General features: G+C 40.7%; 2 protein-coding genes across 3 annotated transcripts in view; one reads left to right on the forward strand and one right to left on the reverse strand.

The window, feature by feature from the left end:
* The window catches only part of LOC143529397 (histone deacetylase 14, chloroplastic-like), a 165347-nt gene that overhangs the window by 87945 nt on the left and 61665 nt on the right, over nucleotides 1–15737 (reverse strand). The window lies entirely within an intron of this gene.
* LOC143529395 (uncharacterized) lies at nucleotides 1886–5840 on the forward strand. Of its 2 annotated transcripts, XM_077025207.1 has the most exons (11): nucleotides 1886–1897; nucleotides 2152–2205; nucleotides 2457–2584; nucleotides 3636–3704; nucleotides 3807–3892; nucleotides 3993–4102; nucleotides 4198–4248; nucleotides 4435–4493; nucleotides 4596–4640; nucleotides 4751–4825; nucleotides 5714–5840. In XM_077025207.1, the coding sequence occupies exons 2-11, from the start codon at nucleotides 2169–2171 to the stop codon at nucleotides 5831–5833; spliced, it is 780 nt and encodes a 259-aa protein (XP_076881322.1). In that variant the 5' UTR covers nucleotides 1886–1897; nucleotides 2152–2168; the 3' UTR covers nucleotides 5834–5840. The 2 variants fall into 2 exon arrangements, with proteins under 2 accessions (XP_076881322.1, XP_076881321.1); XM_077025206.1 differs by lacking the exon at nucleotides 1886–1897 and having other exon boundaries at nucleotides 2077–2205.

Consider the following 15737-nt stretch of genomic DNA (forward strand, 5'->3'; position numbering starts at 1 on the left):
TATGTAAAGAAATTCACATCCACATAAATCAAGAAAATGGTTATTTGATCGGATGAGTTTTGGGCTCATGGACATGAGGTTTGGGCTAATATAGTAAATTTACATGAAACTTAACTAATCTAGGCTGCTGAATTGTTGTGATAACAATAACTAGCTATGTTTAAAAGATCAATAAGCGACGTAATTTATTTAGCAACCGATAGTGAGCGAATAAAGATGGATTTATGAGGTAAAACCTGTTGGAAAGAGAATCTGAGTGACCGTCACAAATCTAACGACATACTCTATGGCTTCAAGTTCGATGCAAACATGCCCATTGCAAATATGGCCATAACAAATTTTAATGATTCATGCTATGGTCTCAAATCAGATTAACTTGTAGAAGTTTTAGGTAACTTAATTGTCTAAAGGTTATAGAAATTTTGGGTGTTTGCAAAATTCTGGGATGTTTGGTGTATAAGTATAAATATTTGCAGCTGAAAGAATTTTAGTCCCTTTTGTATTTGTATAACTATTGCATAATATTTTTTAATAATTGCACATATATGTGCAACTGGATTGTGGGTTTTGTTATCTATCATCAAATTGTCAGTTTCTAAAAAATCCCCGAAGGAGTTCATCTAAAACAGAGGCGGCTCCATAAAATTGTTCCGGTTTCAGTCTTCGAATAAATCAGCACCGCTTAAGTGTTAGTTATATACGTAACAATGTAACATATAAAAAAAATGAGTATCAAATGCTATGGCCGAGCAATAACCAAACGGTTAACCACTCCGAAAACCAACGTAAGCAAACCAGCGAATCTGAATTAACCGAAGATTGGTTACCGATTATTTTTTAAAATCACGCCGATAAACCCTGTCTTGTTGAAAACTAAAATTCACGATTGAAGAAATGAAAATGTTAGGGTAGGGTAGGGATATTGAAGATGAGTTGCTGCCACTTGTCAAATCATCTTCTTCTTCTTCACGGCCACTCGCATACGCATACGATTCGCCAAGGTATTCTTTTTCAGTTAATAAATGATAAATGTTAACCTAGGACTACCACAAATTGTCAAGTGCTTTGAAGTCACAACTAGTATCTGCTTCACCCGTTAAAGCAGATCATTCAAATGGTCGAGTCATGCTTATCGATGGCACTTCTATCATCTACAGATCTTATTACAAACTTCTTGGTAATAATCACACATCATTCAATGTATGTTTGCTTTTCTGCTGACTGCTTTTGTTATTTGTGGCCAGCTAAATTACATCATGGGCATCTGATGGCAATGGAGACTGGGTCTTGACTATATCTACAGCCTTATCACTCGTAACTAACTCATGCTCTCTCTTTTTTTCTCGTTTTTTGTATGCCATAAGCTCAAATGCTCCACATTGCTTATTATAAAATTCATCAGAAATCACAGTAATGGTACACATCAACTGTTTAATTGGCAAGATTGTTATATCAACCAATGGGAAACACAAACATTTGAGAGAGTAGATTATGACATTGTCTCATTAAATTTAAAAAAATAGATGAAGCTGACACATACTCGTTTTGATGTTTCTCTTGGCAGATAATTGATGTTTTGGAATTTACTCCATCTCATGTGGCGGTACACGTCTTCTCCTTTTTATGTTTCTTTTATTCCAATGAAGAGAGACAATTATGCATCCTCGATCTCTTCTTTTACTTTTCCCATATTCCTTTCGTAGTAGTTTATCTTTATCCTCCAAACAGGACTTTTGAAATTGTTTATGCTATGAAATTAGATTTTTCATTATATACTCTCAAATTACATCAAATGCATCTCAAGTCAAACCCATAGTTTTAAATGTTATCTGATTATGTGGTTTCGAGGCTCACATATAATTTCATTTTCACTTGCAAATGGTTTTTGATCATGATGGTGAGGCTTAAACCTTGAGAAGTCTATTTTGCTATTAAATGTCTCAATTTGTTAGTGCAAGCATTTTAGTTCTTTTAGGATGATTATCTATCATCATCTTTCTTATGATCTGTTACTTCATTTGTACCTATTAATTTAACATGCTTGATAGATGATCATAGAAACCACTTAAACTTGAAGCTGATTCACTTTATTACTAATAATGTTTGCTAATTAGCATAGATCTAGGCCATTTTAATAACTTATGTTTACAGGATTTTGCTTTGGTAATATGCCTCAATCGTCCACACAAAAATTTATGGCGAAAGGTATGCTTTTCTCTTATTTTTTTTATCTTATAATCCTATTTTAAAGTGCCAAAATTGTGTATTCTTGAAATTTGAATTCAAAATAGCAATTTGATTCTATTGGATTCTGGACTTATATGCTCTATGATATACTGAGAACTAATAACCTTAGGGGTCAGTTTATTTGAATTCCTATGATGATGAGAAAACCTAATAACATTGTTTTTGATGTGAGGCTAATGTTGGTTAAATACATGTTTGATTCCTTTTAGGTCAAACTTTTTGGCACACTCTTTACCCGTCATATAAGGGCAACCGTCCACCTACTCCTGATACAATAGTGCAGGGCCTTCAATACCTGAAAGCATCCATTAAAGCCATGTCGATCAAAGTCATTGAGGTAAGATGGGTAGATCAGGTCACCGGTTAAAACGGGCTTATGTTGAAACATATCATTTTCACAATTTCACTATGTATCGGACTCTCAGTAGGGGTGCAAACAAGCCAGGCTGTTTGTGAGCTACTCGAGATTAACTCGCAAAAAGCTCTAATCAAGCTAAGCTTAAACAAGCTCGAGCCTAAAGCTTAGTTTGCTTAATAAAAGATCCCAAGCTTCACTTATTGAGCGAGCCTTACTGAGCCCAGTTTTTATATAATTGTTATTAAATGTTTTAAATATTTATAAGCATAATAATGATAATAATAATAATAATAACAATAATTTATAGTTTAAGATAAAACTAAGTGATATATATTATGTTATACATAAAAAAATATAATTTTATATTTATAAGCATAATAATGATAATAATAATAATAATAATAATAACAATAATATATAGTTTAAGATAAAACTAAGTGATATATATTATGTTATACATAAAAAAATATAATTTTATATGTATAGAAATGGATATAAATGTATATAAATTAATTCATAAAATAATTACTAAATAAATAAACAAGGCCGTGCTCGAGATTTAGAAATAGAGCTTGAAGCAAGCCAAGCTCGGGCTTTAGAAATAAAGCTTGAAACGAGCTGATATCAAGCTTTCGTAAGTTAAACCAATCAAGCTCGGGCTTAAATGAACTTGGGCTCAGCTCAGCTTGTTTACACCCCTATGGGCCGGGTTGAGCTACGAATACTTCGTCATTTTTTAATAACTAATGCATAAGTTTTGCTTACAAAAACAATATTATTACTGAACTATCTACGTTTTTTAATAAAACAATCTAAGAAGTGGTATGCATTAAAATTGAGTTTGGTCAACAATATTATTTGGCATGCCCCTCTTTTTCGCTAATATTTTATTTGACCTGTTTGAGATAAAAAAGACAATTCAGGTTGACCTGTTCAAAGTAAAATGTAAATGTGTCTAAAATAAAACAGTTTATTTGAAATCTATGACTATGATTTCTTGTATTGATGATGTGTACATTTATCAATGTAGGTTCCTGGTGTTGAAGCTGATGATGTTATTGGTACCTTGGCTGTACGCAGTGTTGATGCTGGCTTCAAGGTAAATTCATTAAAATTAAATTATTTAATTTATGTTACTTCAAAATCTAGTATGAATTATGAAACACTTGTACATACATTAAATAAGTTTCATTTGTTGCAGGTCAGAGTTGTCTCGCCCGACAAAGACTTTTTCCAGATATTATCTCCTTCATTACGTCTTCTTCAAATTGCACCTCGTGGTTTTGAGTTAATATTAATGAATTATTTATTTATTTTTTTTTGTCAAGTAATGTCAGTTAAATTTTAATCAATATAGACGCACTTATGTCTAATATTTTCTTGTCAGAATGACTTCGTTTGGAATGGAGGATTTTGCTAAAAAGTATGGAACGCTTCAACCTTCTCAGTTTGTGGATGTGCAGTCACTTGTCGGTGATAGATCCGACAACATACCAGGTTGTTTTTGTTATATATTATGAGAATGATTATTAATACGGTTTATATCTATCTATCATGAAGATCTTATGTGTTGAATGCTGTTTTCAAATCAGGGATTGATGGAATTGGGGATGTACATGCTGTGCAGCTAATATCAAGATTTGGTACATAAAAGCATTTTTCTTGTTTCTTAAATTTTCATATTTCTTTCACTGTGATTGTGTTCTTTTACCATCGTATGCTTATTGGTTTAGTTAATTGAAATGGGTATATTGAGGGCGTATTTTATTTCTATTTGAGGTGTCACGGATGATATTTCTAACTTATTGCCTTGTTTACATGTTTTAAAGGTACATTGGAGAATTTGTTGCAAAATATTGATCAAGTTGATGAGGAACGAATTAAAAAGGTTAGATTGCTTATTTTCATGCTTCTTTGAAATTATATACTGTTAACAAACTACTTTCACAACTCGGTTATTCTCAAACTCGTTGGATATTTTTACATGTAGGCTTTGATAGCAAATAAGGAGCAGGCCTTGTTGAGCAAAGAACTGGTAAGTTACTTGCAACATATAACTATTTGCATTATAACTTAACAACTGTCGGTAACCCTGTGCACGTGTGTGGAAAATAATATGTGAGGTGTGTTATTACTTTGTGGCAGGCCCTTTTACGTTCTGATCTTCCACACTATATGGTCCCGTTTTCCACCAGTGATCTTGTATTTAGAAAACCAGAGGTTGGTGCATTATATATACTGTATCCTTGAGGATTTAGCTAATGCTACAAAATGGGCGGGTCAGGCTGGGTCACCAAACGGGTATTTTTGAGGGTTGTCTTATCTAACCCGTCTAACAAGACAAGGAAACAATCATGCTTTTTGTTGTCATATCTAAGTATCTAACCCGTCTAATAAACGAGTTGTCTTTAGGGTGATCTGTGTAACCCCTTTAATTAAACACGTTGACCTGCCAATCCGTTTATGGCCCATTTAACCAATTAATTACAACATGTCGTTTATGACCCATTTAACATGTTTACACCTTGATTACAACCCATCAACCTGTCAACACATTAATTTAGCATGTTTACAACTTGGTTACAACTCGCCAACCCGTATGGAACTCGTCAGCCCATTTGCCTCATTTAGATAAATGGGTTAAACGTGTCTTACATGTTTAAATGCATCCAGGGTAGATGTTTTTGACACAATATGTTTCATGTAGGGTTCATTAACTCAACCTGCCAACCTGACACAGTTGCTGACCCTGGTATTTTTTAGTGTGGGTTGGGTTGACCTAGAAATGCTCGCTGTCTAAAATCCATTTATTAATTAAAAAACAACAGATTATTATCGAAGGAAAATAAATTTTTGTAATCACATTTGACAACCTAAACGTTCATAGAACAAATCTGACTTTTTTTTAGGATTTATGTATTAGAAGTACACTTGGGCTACTGTTGACCTGTTTTTGATGTAAAAAGGTTTTTTTATTTTACTTGTTTGACCCGTTAGAGATAGAACATAGCCCATATCAATCATTTAATGAGAAAATTGGTCGAAATTGTTACATCTGCTTTGAGCATTTCGTATTCCACTGATTTGATGAAATCTGTTTTGATACAGGATAATGGGGAGAAATTTACAAACCTCTTGACAGCGATTGGTGCTTATGCAGAAGGTTTTTCACTTGATTCGGTTATTAGAAGGGCGTTCTATATGTGGAAGAAGCTCGAGAAGACTTGAGCTTGAGTATATGCAAATTAACCGGTTTTAATGATAATATATGGTGGCCAAAGTTCCAAAATGAGATCACCATTCTAGGCTAAATCTGGTCTAGTGTCAGGTTCTGATAAGTTGTAACACAGTTCATGGGAACAATTGGGCATGTGACACTATGTTTAGTTGCAGAAAACTGGGGTTTTGTTGATGGGAAAAAACTTGTTCAAATGCAGAACCTTTTTGTACTTTGTAAGGGAAGTATCTTGTTTGTTGACATGTTACATCCTCCCATAACCAAAATATGCAGCACCTAAAAAGTGGCTTTACACCGCCTCAATAGAGGCCCGTCTCGTCAAACAATTGATACCAGCGTGCAAGGACCATTTTTCCAACCGCGCCTATTTCATCAATTGCCTATACAAACTGACTCCCAACACAATTTCTCCCATGGACCATGCGACCCTCCTCATTTCATGTTATCATTTTTCCAACCGCACCTATTTCATCAATTGCCTATACAAACCGACTCCCAACACAATTCCTCCCATGGACCATGCGACCCCCCTCACTTCATGTTATCTCGCATACGCTTATGTGAACAAAGGTATGTCATCTTGCCATACTGACCAAACCGGTAGCCAAAACCAATCCCACACCAACACCAACACGGTTACTTGTATATGGTTAATGACTTCAAGGGTTAAAACTTGCATGATCGGGTCTAGAACTTGAAAAGGATCAGTAGAACCATGACGAGCCTATTAAGTTATTGTTTAGACCACCAAAAACATTACTTGTTTAAATCATTTTTAACCAGATTACCAGAATATCAAGATGATGTAACTTTATAGTGTGTTCACGTCATTTTACACCAAATTTGGTTTTCCTATTCATCAAACCAAACTTTTGTTAGTAGCATGGCTGAGCCAAAGCATATGCGGGCCAAGCCATCACACAGGGCCCAAAATAAAAATTCAACTTCAAGATAACATATAATAAAATTATAGACAAAAGCTTGGAACTATAAATATCATGTAGCTTAGCTGGTAGTAGAGTGCATTGCTTGCAATGTGAAAGAAGCCTTGTTTAAAACATAGAGCTTGCACTTTTGGACTCTCTTTTTTTAAGCAAAATTTCCTTTCTTTTTATTAGCTGCTGCCCATATTATTATATACGTATATTCCATGTAAATTATTTTTTGCTTATATATAGTATTTTTTTTAAAAGGCATAACTAAATTTAAACCCAACTACAAAATGTGCAATAAAAGCCTATTTAGTTTCAGACAAGAATTAAATGTATATGTATATTAGTCCAAATAGATGGATTAGGGGTCCTCAAGATCTATATTTTTAAAGACGGCCCTGGTTAATAACACAATTACATAATATTCAACATAAAAGTAAAAGATAATTTATGAACAGATATTACTAACCCAGTCTCCTTATAGACTATAAAATGAGTATAATAGTAAAGATTCCTATTATTTAGTGAGTTGAATTTATGAAGTTTCTAAATTAGTGAGTAGATACAAAGCCATATTACATGATGAAATTATTTTTCTTAACAAATTAGTGACTGGAGCACTTGTCAGACTTCTCATCTCCACATCAGCTTAGAGTATCTATTCTTTATAGATGGTTGGTGTTCCCAACCTTACTATAAGCCTCTCTTGTCTACCGGCTCCAACTAGAGAGTCCAAATCATAAAATATGAGACTTTATACATTAAACTTTTGACCCTCCACCCTTATATACAATAACTTAATATTAAAAAATGATGTTAAATGTTGAAATAAATTGTGTGTCATGTAAACTAAGAGGTTTGGGGACACAAGGTCAATGTACGTAAAGGTGTTATTCTGTTTCAAGTGAGTGGAGTTCGTAACAAGTTCCATTTGTCTCACGTAAGAGAGTTGATGATTTGACACATGTCTCACTTAATAAATTCTGCTCCTATTAATTATGTGTTAGTTTATCGAATTTCAATGACAGAATTTTAATTTGCCGGGGAAGACTTACCAAATCACAAAATTCGCATGTGAAATTATGCAGTGATATTATTTGATTAGAATGAATTGAAGTAAAAAAATTTTTTACTTAAATTACGAAGTTTTGTTTTTGTTTAAGTATTTTGGGTTAAATGACTAATAAATAGAAGCTAGAGGTTGTAAATGTACCATTTAACTAAATTAATATTCTGGAATGAGTGTGTGAAATATGAAGAACATGAATATTGATCCACTTTTACCTAGAGTGGCATCTTAAAACTTGTGTTTCTAAAACTAACACCGAATATGTTTAAAGGTTGATCCTAGTGAATTTGTGGTTATTTGTATAAGCTAGTGACATGGTGATTTATACTTAAATGGCTTAAATTCTATGATTTTGCTTATCAAATTGACCAGCCATGGTTTCAAGGTTCATGATACTTCTACCAACGAGTTTTAACTAAAAGAATGGCTCTCGTTATGTTGAATTGTGGTTGCACTAGGCAGCCAAAGTGAGAAAAGCCACTCATTATGTAAACTATATGAAGAGGTAGGTCCCAGCAGGGCTCAGTTGGTCCCGCATGACTCACCTTGAACAGGGATGTCTGCGCAAAGACCATCTACTCCCGCAGGACCCACCATGCTCAGAGAAGCCTACGCGCAGTATGCAAGCTGCATACGCAGGGAAAAGCCTCCCAATGGTAAAGTAACCCGCCTGTTCCCGCAGTTGCGGATACAAGCCATCAGGGAAGGCTACCCGCACAGCATAGCTACACGCATAAGGCTTAACACTTACAAATATTCAGTGTCACCTGAAAGAATGAGCAGAGGCGGGAGGGGGAAAACTCCCGCCAAAATGGGCCAGTCTGTATGGAGGATCTTTTGCGTGATACCTGACGAGGTAAAGACAAAAGATCTGACCAAGAATGCGACAGCTCACTGACAGCAGCGTGGCAGACAGCACGCCACAGCACTGTGACCAATAGCCGCCGCCTGCCCACCAACTCCTGCCAGACCACGTGCCTAGCCTGCAGTTGGTAGAAGACGAAGAGTGCACGGCACGCCTGCTCTGTGTCAGCCGCTACCTATCCACCACTCACAGGTAGGGCACGTGCATAGGTTACAGTTGGTAGCGTGTTGGGCCGGCTAAACCCCTTGGAAACCCACCTTCGGCTATAAAAGACAGCAAATGGTATTATCATTTCATCATCTACTATCTCGTATAACTTACTTGATAATTGCTCTAATAGTATTCATATACTTTTATATTTAAAGAGCAATATAGACTGATTCTCACGCCGGAGGGTGGTCACAAGGAGGAACCCCCCCCTTCTCAGTGACGAGCTTACGGTGTCTGTTTTGCAGGTTCCTTGAAGTACAACTTACTCTGCTGGACCTAACCTTCGTGGGAAACATTACTTAGCCCCCAGATTACCCATAATCTGCCCGGGGTCACTTAGTGTTTCTTCATTGGCGCCATCCGTGCATAAAGCTAGAACTACATCTTTCTCCAGTTTTTCAAAACTTCCAAGATGACTAGAGAAATTCCGGTAACCACAACCCCAGCCACTGGGGTAAACACCGGCAACACAATGTTTACAAACACTACCCCAGCCACCCAAGCTGGGGCAAGTGAAGTACATTTTACGAACACTACCCCAGTCACTCATGTAGGGGCAAGTGGAGTAAATATTCCACTGGGATTCACTGATGCCCAGCTGGAAAAACGAACTCGAGCCCCTCGCCAAACACTTGATCAAGTGAAGGCATGGGCCGAGGCACGTCAAAGAGAATTTCAGGCTGAGTTGGACGAACGCTTGCGTTCAGTCCAACAAGCTGAGGAATTCGGTAGTACTCGCCAGCACCTCAACATGAGTAGTGAGTACGAGTACTCAGACGCCGAGAGGGAAGACTCTGACACCGACGCGAACCCTCGCCATAGGGCGAAAGGGAAGCGTAAGGAAACGGATCCCCAGCCAAAAAGGAATTTTAGGGAAGCATTCCAACCAGTCACGGAAAAAAGCTCGCGTGACTTCTCCAAGGCCTTTAGACCTACTGCCACAAACGCAGGAAGGTCAAAATTTGCAAGGGACATTGCAGAAGCAATCGCCCCGGGGAGTGCCAAACAAATGTCCAATATTGGCACATACGATGGTATATCCGACCCAGATGACCATCTGAACAGGTTCATTGCGGGGGCAACCGTCAGTAACTGGACGGAACCCACGTGGTGCTACATGTTCCAGATGACTCTGGTAGGAGCAGCCAGAGCATGGTTTGACCGTTTACCGGTCCACCACATTTATGACTGGGCAGACTTCCAGAACAAGTTCAGTCAACAGTTTAGTCAACAGAGGAAGCACACTGAGGAGCAGTGGACGATCCTCAACTGTGTGAGAGAAGAGGATGAATCCTTACTGGACTTCATCACCCGCTTCAACTCCAAGAAGCTGAGTCTGGGCAACATCAGTGAAGACCTCGTTCGCGCCGCTTTCATTCAGGGCGCTGAATACCCAGAACTCATCCGCACTCTGACGGGTAAAGACGGCATGCCATCCACGTGGGATGCCATAATGACGGCAGCCAAGCGCTTTGCCGAAACGGAGAAACAGCTGGGAAGAGACCTCCCCCAGAATACAAACCTCTACACGCAGAGGACAAGGGAGAACAATGTGAGAACCGCCCGGCTAAACAAAAAGAGGCGGCAAGGTATTTGGCAGTCAAGGATAAACTTTGACACCCCCTCAAGCTCTCGCCCTCTGGTTGGCGGAAGGGACAACACGCACCCTTCGAACCGGAAAAACCGTTGGACGCCACTCACCAAGAGCGTCACGGAGATATTTGCCACGGAAAAACTACCATGGCCAAAAGCCCCAGCGATCCGACAGAAACCCAATGCGGATCAAAGCAAGTCTTGTGACTTCCATGGGACAAAGGGCCATAGCACTGAGGAGTGCACATCCTTGAGGGACATCGTCGAGACATTCGTCAAGGATGGGAGGCTCGCACACCTCGTGGCATCTATCAAGAAGGGAGGAAGGAACGACAACAGGTACAGGGGTAACGGACGAAAGCCCGTCGACATTAGCATCAACATGGTCCATGGTAAGGTCAGAGGAAGAAAGAGACCGATAACCGAACCATGCGCATGGAAGGAAGCAGAAGTGCGCTTCCCGCGAGTGCCGGGAGGCCCAAACAAAGAAGGCCCCATTGTCATTAAAAGCCAGCTGGGGCACTACATCACCTCCCGCACCCTCGTTGACAATGGCGCATCGTCGACAGTGATGTACAGGCAGTTCTTCGACAAGCTCGACGATGAAGACAAGGAACGCCTGGAGACGGTCTACGCTTCAATGGAAGGGTTTGACGGCAGCATGAACACTCCCTTGGGCATCCTATCTTTCCCCGTCACTCTCACCGATGGGAATTATTCACGCACGGAGGATGTGGATTTTGTTGTAATGAAAAAACCACATCATACGTATGACATCCTATTCGGGAGAGACGGGATGGCAAGATTCAACGCCGTGGTATCCTCAGTCCACGGCATGATGGGATGGCCAACAACTGAAGGCGTAGCGATGATCACAGGCATTCCCCAGGTATGCATCGCATCTGTCTCCTCTAAACCCAAACCGAAGATGGCCAAACAAACCATCACTGAACCTGAACAGTGGGCATTCAATGGGAAATATCCCGATCAGGCCGTTACCATTGGCCCGACAATTGTTGATCCAACACGCACCTTACTCAAGCGCTTACTGCAGCGAAACGCAGACATCTTCGCGTGGACACCAGCCGACATGACTGGTGTACCCCGGGGTAAGGCAGAGCATAAGCTCAAATGCGATCCGGCCGTTACGCCGATCGTACAAAAGCGCAGAGTAATGGGGCCCGAGCAAACCAACGCGTGCAGAACCCAAGTCAAGGAACTCCTTGACGCGGGCATCGTGCGCGTTAGCAAATATCAAACATGGGTTGCAAATCCCGTAATGGTACCGAAGAATAACAAACAATGGCGCATGTGCATAGATTTCAAAGATTTGAATAAAGCATGCCCCAAAGATTGTTATCCGTTGCCAGAAATTGATCTCAAGGTGGATTCGGTGGCACCATTTCGCCTTAAATGCTTCTTGGATGCGTATAAGGGGTACCATCAAATCCACATGGCTGTAGATGACCAGGACAAAACCGCCTTTCGGACGCCCGATGGCACATTTTGTTATAAAATGATGCCATTCGGACTTAAGAACGCGGGGTCCACGTACCAACGACTAATGGACAAAGAGTTTCACGCCCAAATTGGGAGAAACTTGGAAGTCTATATGGATGATTTGGTCATCAAAAGCCCCGAGCCAGAGGCGATGTTGAAAGACATTGACGAAACTTTCAACACGCTCAGAAAGATAAACATGAAGCTCAACCCGAGCAAGTGTTCATTTGGGGTGGAAGAAGGGAAGTTCTTGGGAGTCATTATTACTAAAGATGGCTTCAGAGCGAACCCTGAAAAGGTCGAAGCCATTGTCAAAATGGAATCACCTACCACCATAAAACAGGCTCAAACACTGAATGGACGACTAGTCGCGCTTAACCGCTTTTTGGCAAACCATGCGGATAGGTCGTTCCCTTTTGTGTCAACGCTAAGAAATTGTTTAAAGAAAACGCACTTCCGCTGGACACCAGAAGCGGAAGCAGCTTTTCAGGAGATTCGATCACGCCTGATCGAACTCCCAACACTCACAGCACCACAAGCGGGGGAGGAGTTAATCCTATACCTCTCCGCAACAGATAGAGCAACCGGGGCAGTCCTGCTTGTAGAACGAAAAGGCATCCAGATGCCAATCTATTATGTTAGCCGCGTGCTGGCAGACGCGGAAACCCGGTACTCTACCCTGGAAAAACTAGTCTTGGCACTTATACACGCTTCACGCAGGTTGAGACGATATTTCCAGGGTCACCCAATCACTATTCTCACCAACTTCAAACTCTCAAATGTTCTAGGCAAACCCGAGTTATCGGGACGTCTAGCCAAATGGGCAATTGAATTGGGAGAATATGCGATTCAATACAAGCCGAGACCAGCCATTAAAGGCCAGGTCCTGGCTGATTTTATTGCAGAAGTCCCCGCTTCACGGGAGAAAGAGTGTCAGGAGGAGGTTCAACCCCCCCCAGCACACGAAATCAATGAGGTCTGGCGACTCTACACTGATGGAGCAGCTAGTAACGAGGGTTCAGGCGCAGGGTTAAAATTAACAAATCCAGCAGGCCAGGAATATACTTATGCTATTCGGCTGGATTTTCCAAGTACGAATAACGAAGCTGAATATGAAGCATTCCTGGCCGGATTGAGGATTGCGCGTAAAATGGGTGTAAAAAATTTGGAAGCCCATGTAGATTCCATGCTAGTGGCAAACCAAATAAACGGGACGTACACGGCTGTGAACGACACAATGGCCCTGTACCTTGCCCAGGCCAAAGCCATCATGCGCGATTTTAATGATTGTAAAGTGATACACGTCAAGCGCAGCGAAAACAAATCTGCGGATGCGTTAAGCAAGCTTGCATCACTGGCCTTCACCCACTTGGGAAAGGACATCCGCGTGGAACTCCTCGAAACACCATCAGTCCCGCACAAGGAAATTTGTGTCATCCAAACCGGTACAGAAACATGGATGACCCCAATAATAAAATACCTTGAAGCAGGAACGTTACCAGAGTCGAAGTCACAGGCAAGAAAACTACGCTGTAAAGCACTGAATTATCAGCTGGTCAATGACATCCTTTACAGACGTAACTTTCTTGGCCCATTGTTAAGATGCGTGGACAACCAAGATGCCGACTACCTCCTAAGGGAGGTTCACGAAGGCATCTGTGGAGTACACGCAGGCCCCCGCGCTGTGGTAGCCAAGCTAAACAACGCGGGATACTTCTGGCCGGGGATGCATATGGACGCGTTGGCATACATCAGAAAATGCAGATCTTGCCAGCTTTACGCACCCAACACGCATCGCCCGAAAAATGAACTTGTTCCTGTCACTTCCTCGTGGCCATTTCAGAAGTGGGCCATTGACGTGACAGGCCCATTTCCTACAGCAGCTGGGAATGTTCAGTTCCTAGTGGTAGCCATTGACTACTTCACCAAATGGATAGAAGCGAAACCTTTAGCCCAAACAACCGCAAAGCATATCAAAAAATTTATTTGGGAATTTATTATTTGTCGTTTTGGACTTCCACAGAATTTGGTAAGCGATAATGGCACCAACTTTGCTGACAAGAAGCTACAGCAGTGGCTGAAAGAACTTCAAATCACCCACACCTTTACCTCAGTGGCACACCCGCAAGGTAACGGTGAGGTGGAAAGAGCAAATAAGAGCATCGTCGAAGGCATAAAGAGAAGACTCTTGGAACATAGATCCGGTTGGGTGGACGAGCTTCCACACGTCCTTTGGGCAAACAGAACGCTGAAGAAGACCAGTACGGGAGAAACCCCGTTCAGTCTCACTTATGGCACTGAAGCCATGATCCCAGTCGAAATCGGTTTACCCTCACCAAGGGTCTTAATCCAACCAGAAGACAATGATGCGGAAAGACGGTTAGACCTTATGCTAACCGAAGAGCGCAGAGACTTAGCCGCCGTGCGTGAAGAAAACTACAAACGACAAATGCAAAAATACTACAACACGCGGGTAAAACTCTGCAATTTCAATGAAGGAGACTACATACTGCGTAACAACGAGGCTTCGAACCAACAACGCCCAGGAAAGTTGGCCCCGATTTGGGAAGGGCCATACGTTATCAAAGAAGTTCTGGGAAAGGGCGCATACCGGCTCGAAAGGCTCGATGGCACTCCCATCCCTAGAACATGGAATGGAGCTCAATTACGCAAATGTTATATGTAGATCAATTCCAACTTGTAAAGAAAAGGCCTAGAGCCACTTCTAATGGAAATGATTCTCCTTTCATGATGTATTGATAGCTTGTAACCTATGAACTTCCCTAACGGGAAGAAGTAGTTGCGTGTGGAAGGCGGCAATACCCGCATAAACACAACGCCAAAATGTTAAAAAGTTCTAAGGAAAACCTACACGCAGGTCAGATGTAGGTAAAGTTTAGCCATCCTTGTAAGTGCAAGTGACGGTCTTACCCGCACAATCACAAACAAGGAAGCCAAACTTAACTTACCATCTACCACGTTAAAAGGATAAGAAAAACCTACACGCAGGTCAGATATAGGTCTAAAGTTAAAGCCATCCTACTAAGTGCAAGTGACGGTTGCACCCGCACAATCACGAAAGAGGAAGCGAAAACTTTAGTCCATTATCAACCACGTTCAAAGGTTTAACTCAATGCCTTAGAAATTTCGAAAAAGAAAACCTACACGCAGGTCAGATAGAGGGTAAAGATTAGCCATCCTACCAAGTGCAAGTGACGGTTTTACCCGCACAATCACGAAAGAGGAGGCAAAACTTTAACCCATCATCAACCACGTTCAAAGGTCCTTATTCTAAACACTTGGAAAATTGCTAATTCAAACTAAGTATGCAAGTCATAAGTTTATAAAGCAAGGAACCCAAGGAAGGAAATAACAATCTTATACGCAAAAAGATTAATATTTCACAATCTATTACAAGAATGGCTGGGTAACTACCCGCCTAAAAGAAATCTATACAAAGCCAAGTCTATCCTAGCAGTGGGAAAAGATCTTCAGGATCAGGCTTCAGGGCCACCTCCGCTTGGACCAGCACCGTCAGAGCGCGGCTGCCCAAGGAAAGCCTTAAGGATGTTTAGCCCATCATCAGCAGCAGCAGCTTCATTCACCTTCTCCACCACTGGATGCGGGAAGGAAGCGTACTGGTTCACAGCTTGGTCATAAGCAGCTTCAGTATTAACATTGAATAAAGGGAAGTTGGAGGGCGGAAAGCCTCTCTCAGCAAACCC

Source organism: Bidens hawaiensis, unplaced genomic scaffold (assembly GCF_021521415.1).
Source record: "Bidens hawaiensis isolate Kalapana, Puna unplaced genomic scaffold, B.hawaiensis_p1.1 tig00008539_1, whole genome shotgun sequence".
NCBI lineage: Eukaryota > Viridiplantae > Streptophyta > Magnoliopsida > Asterales > Asteraceae > Bidens > Bidens hawaiensis.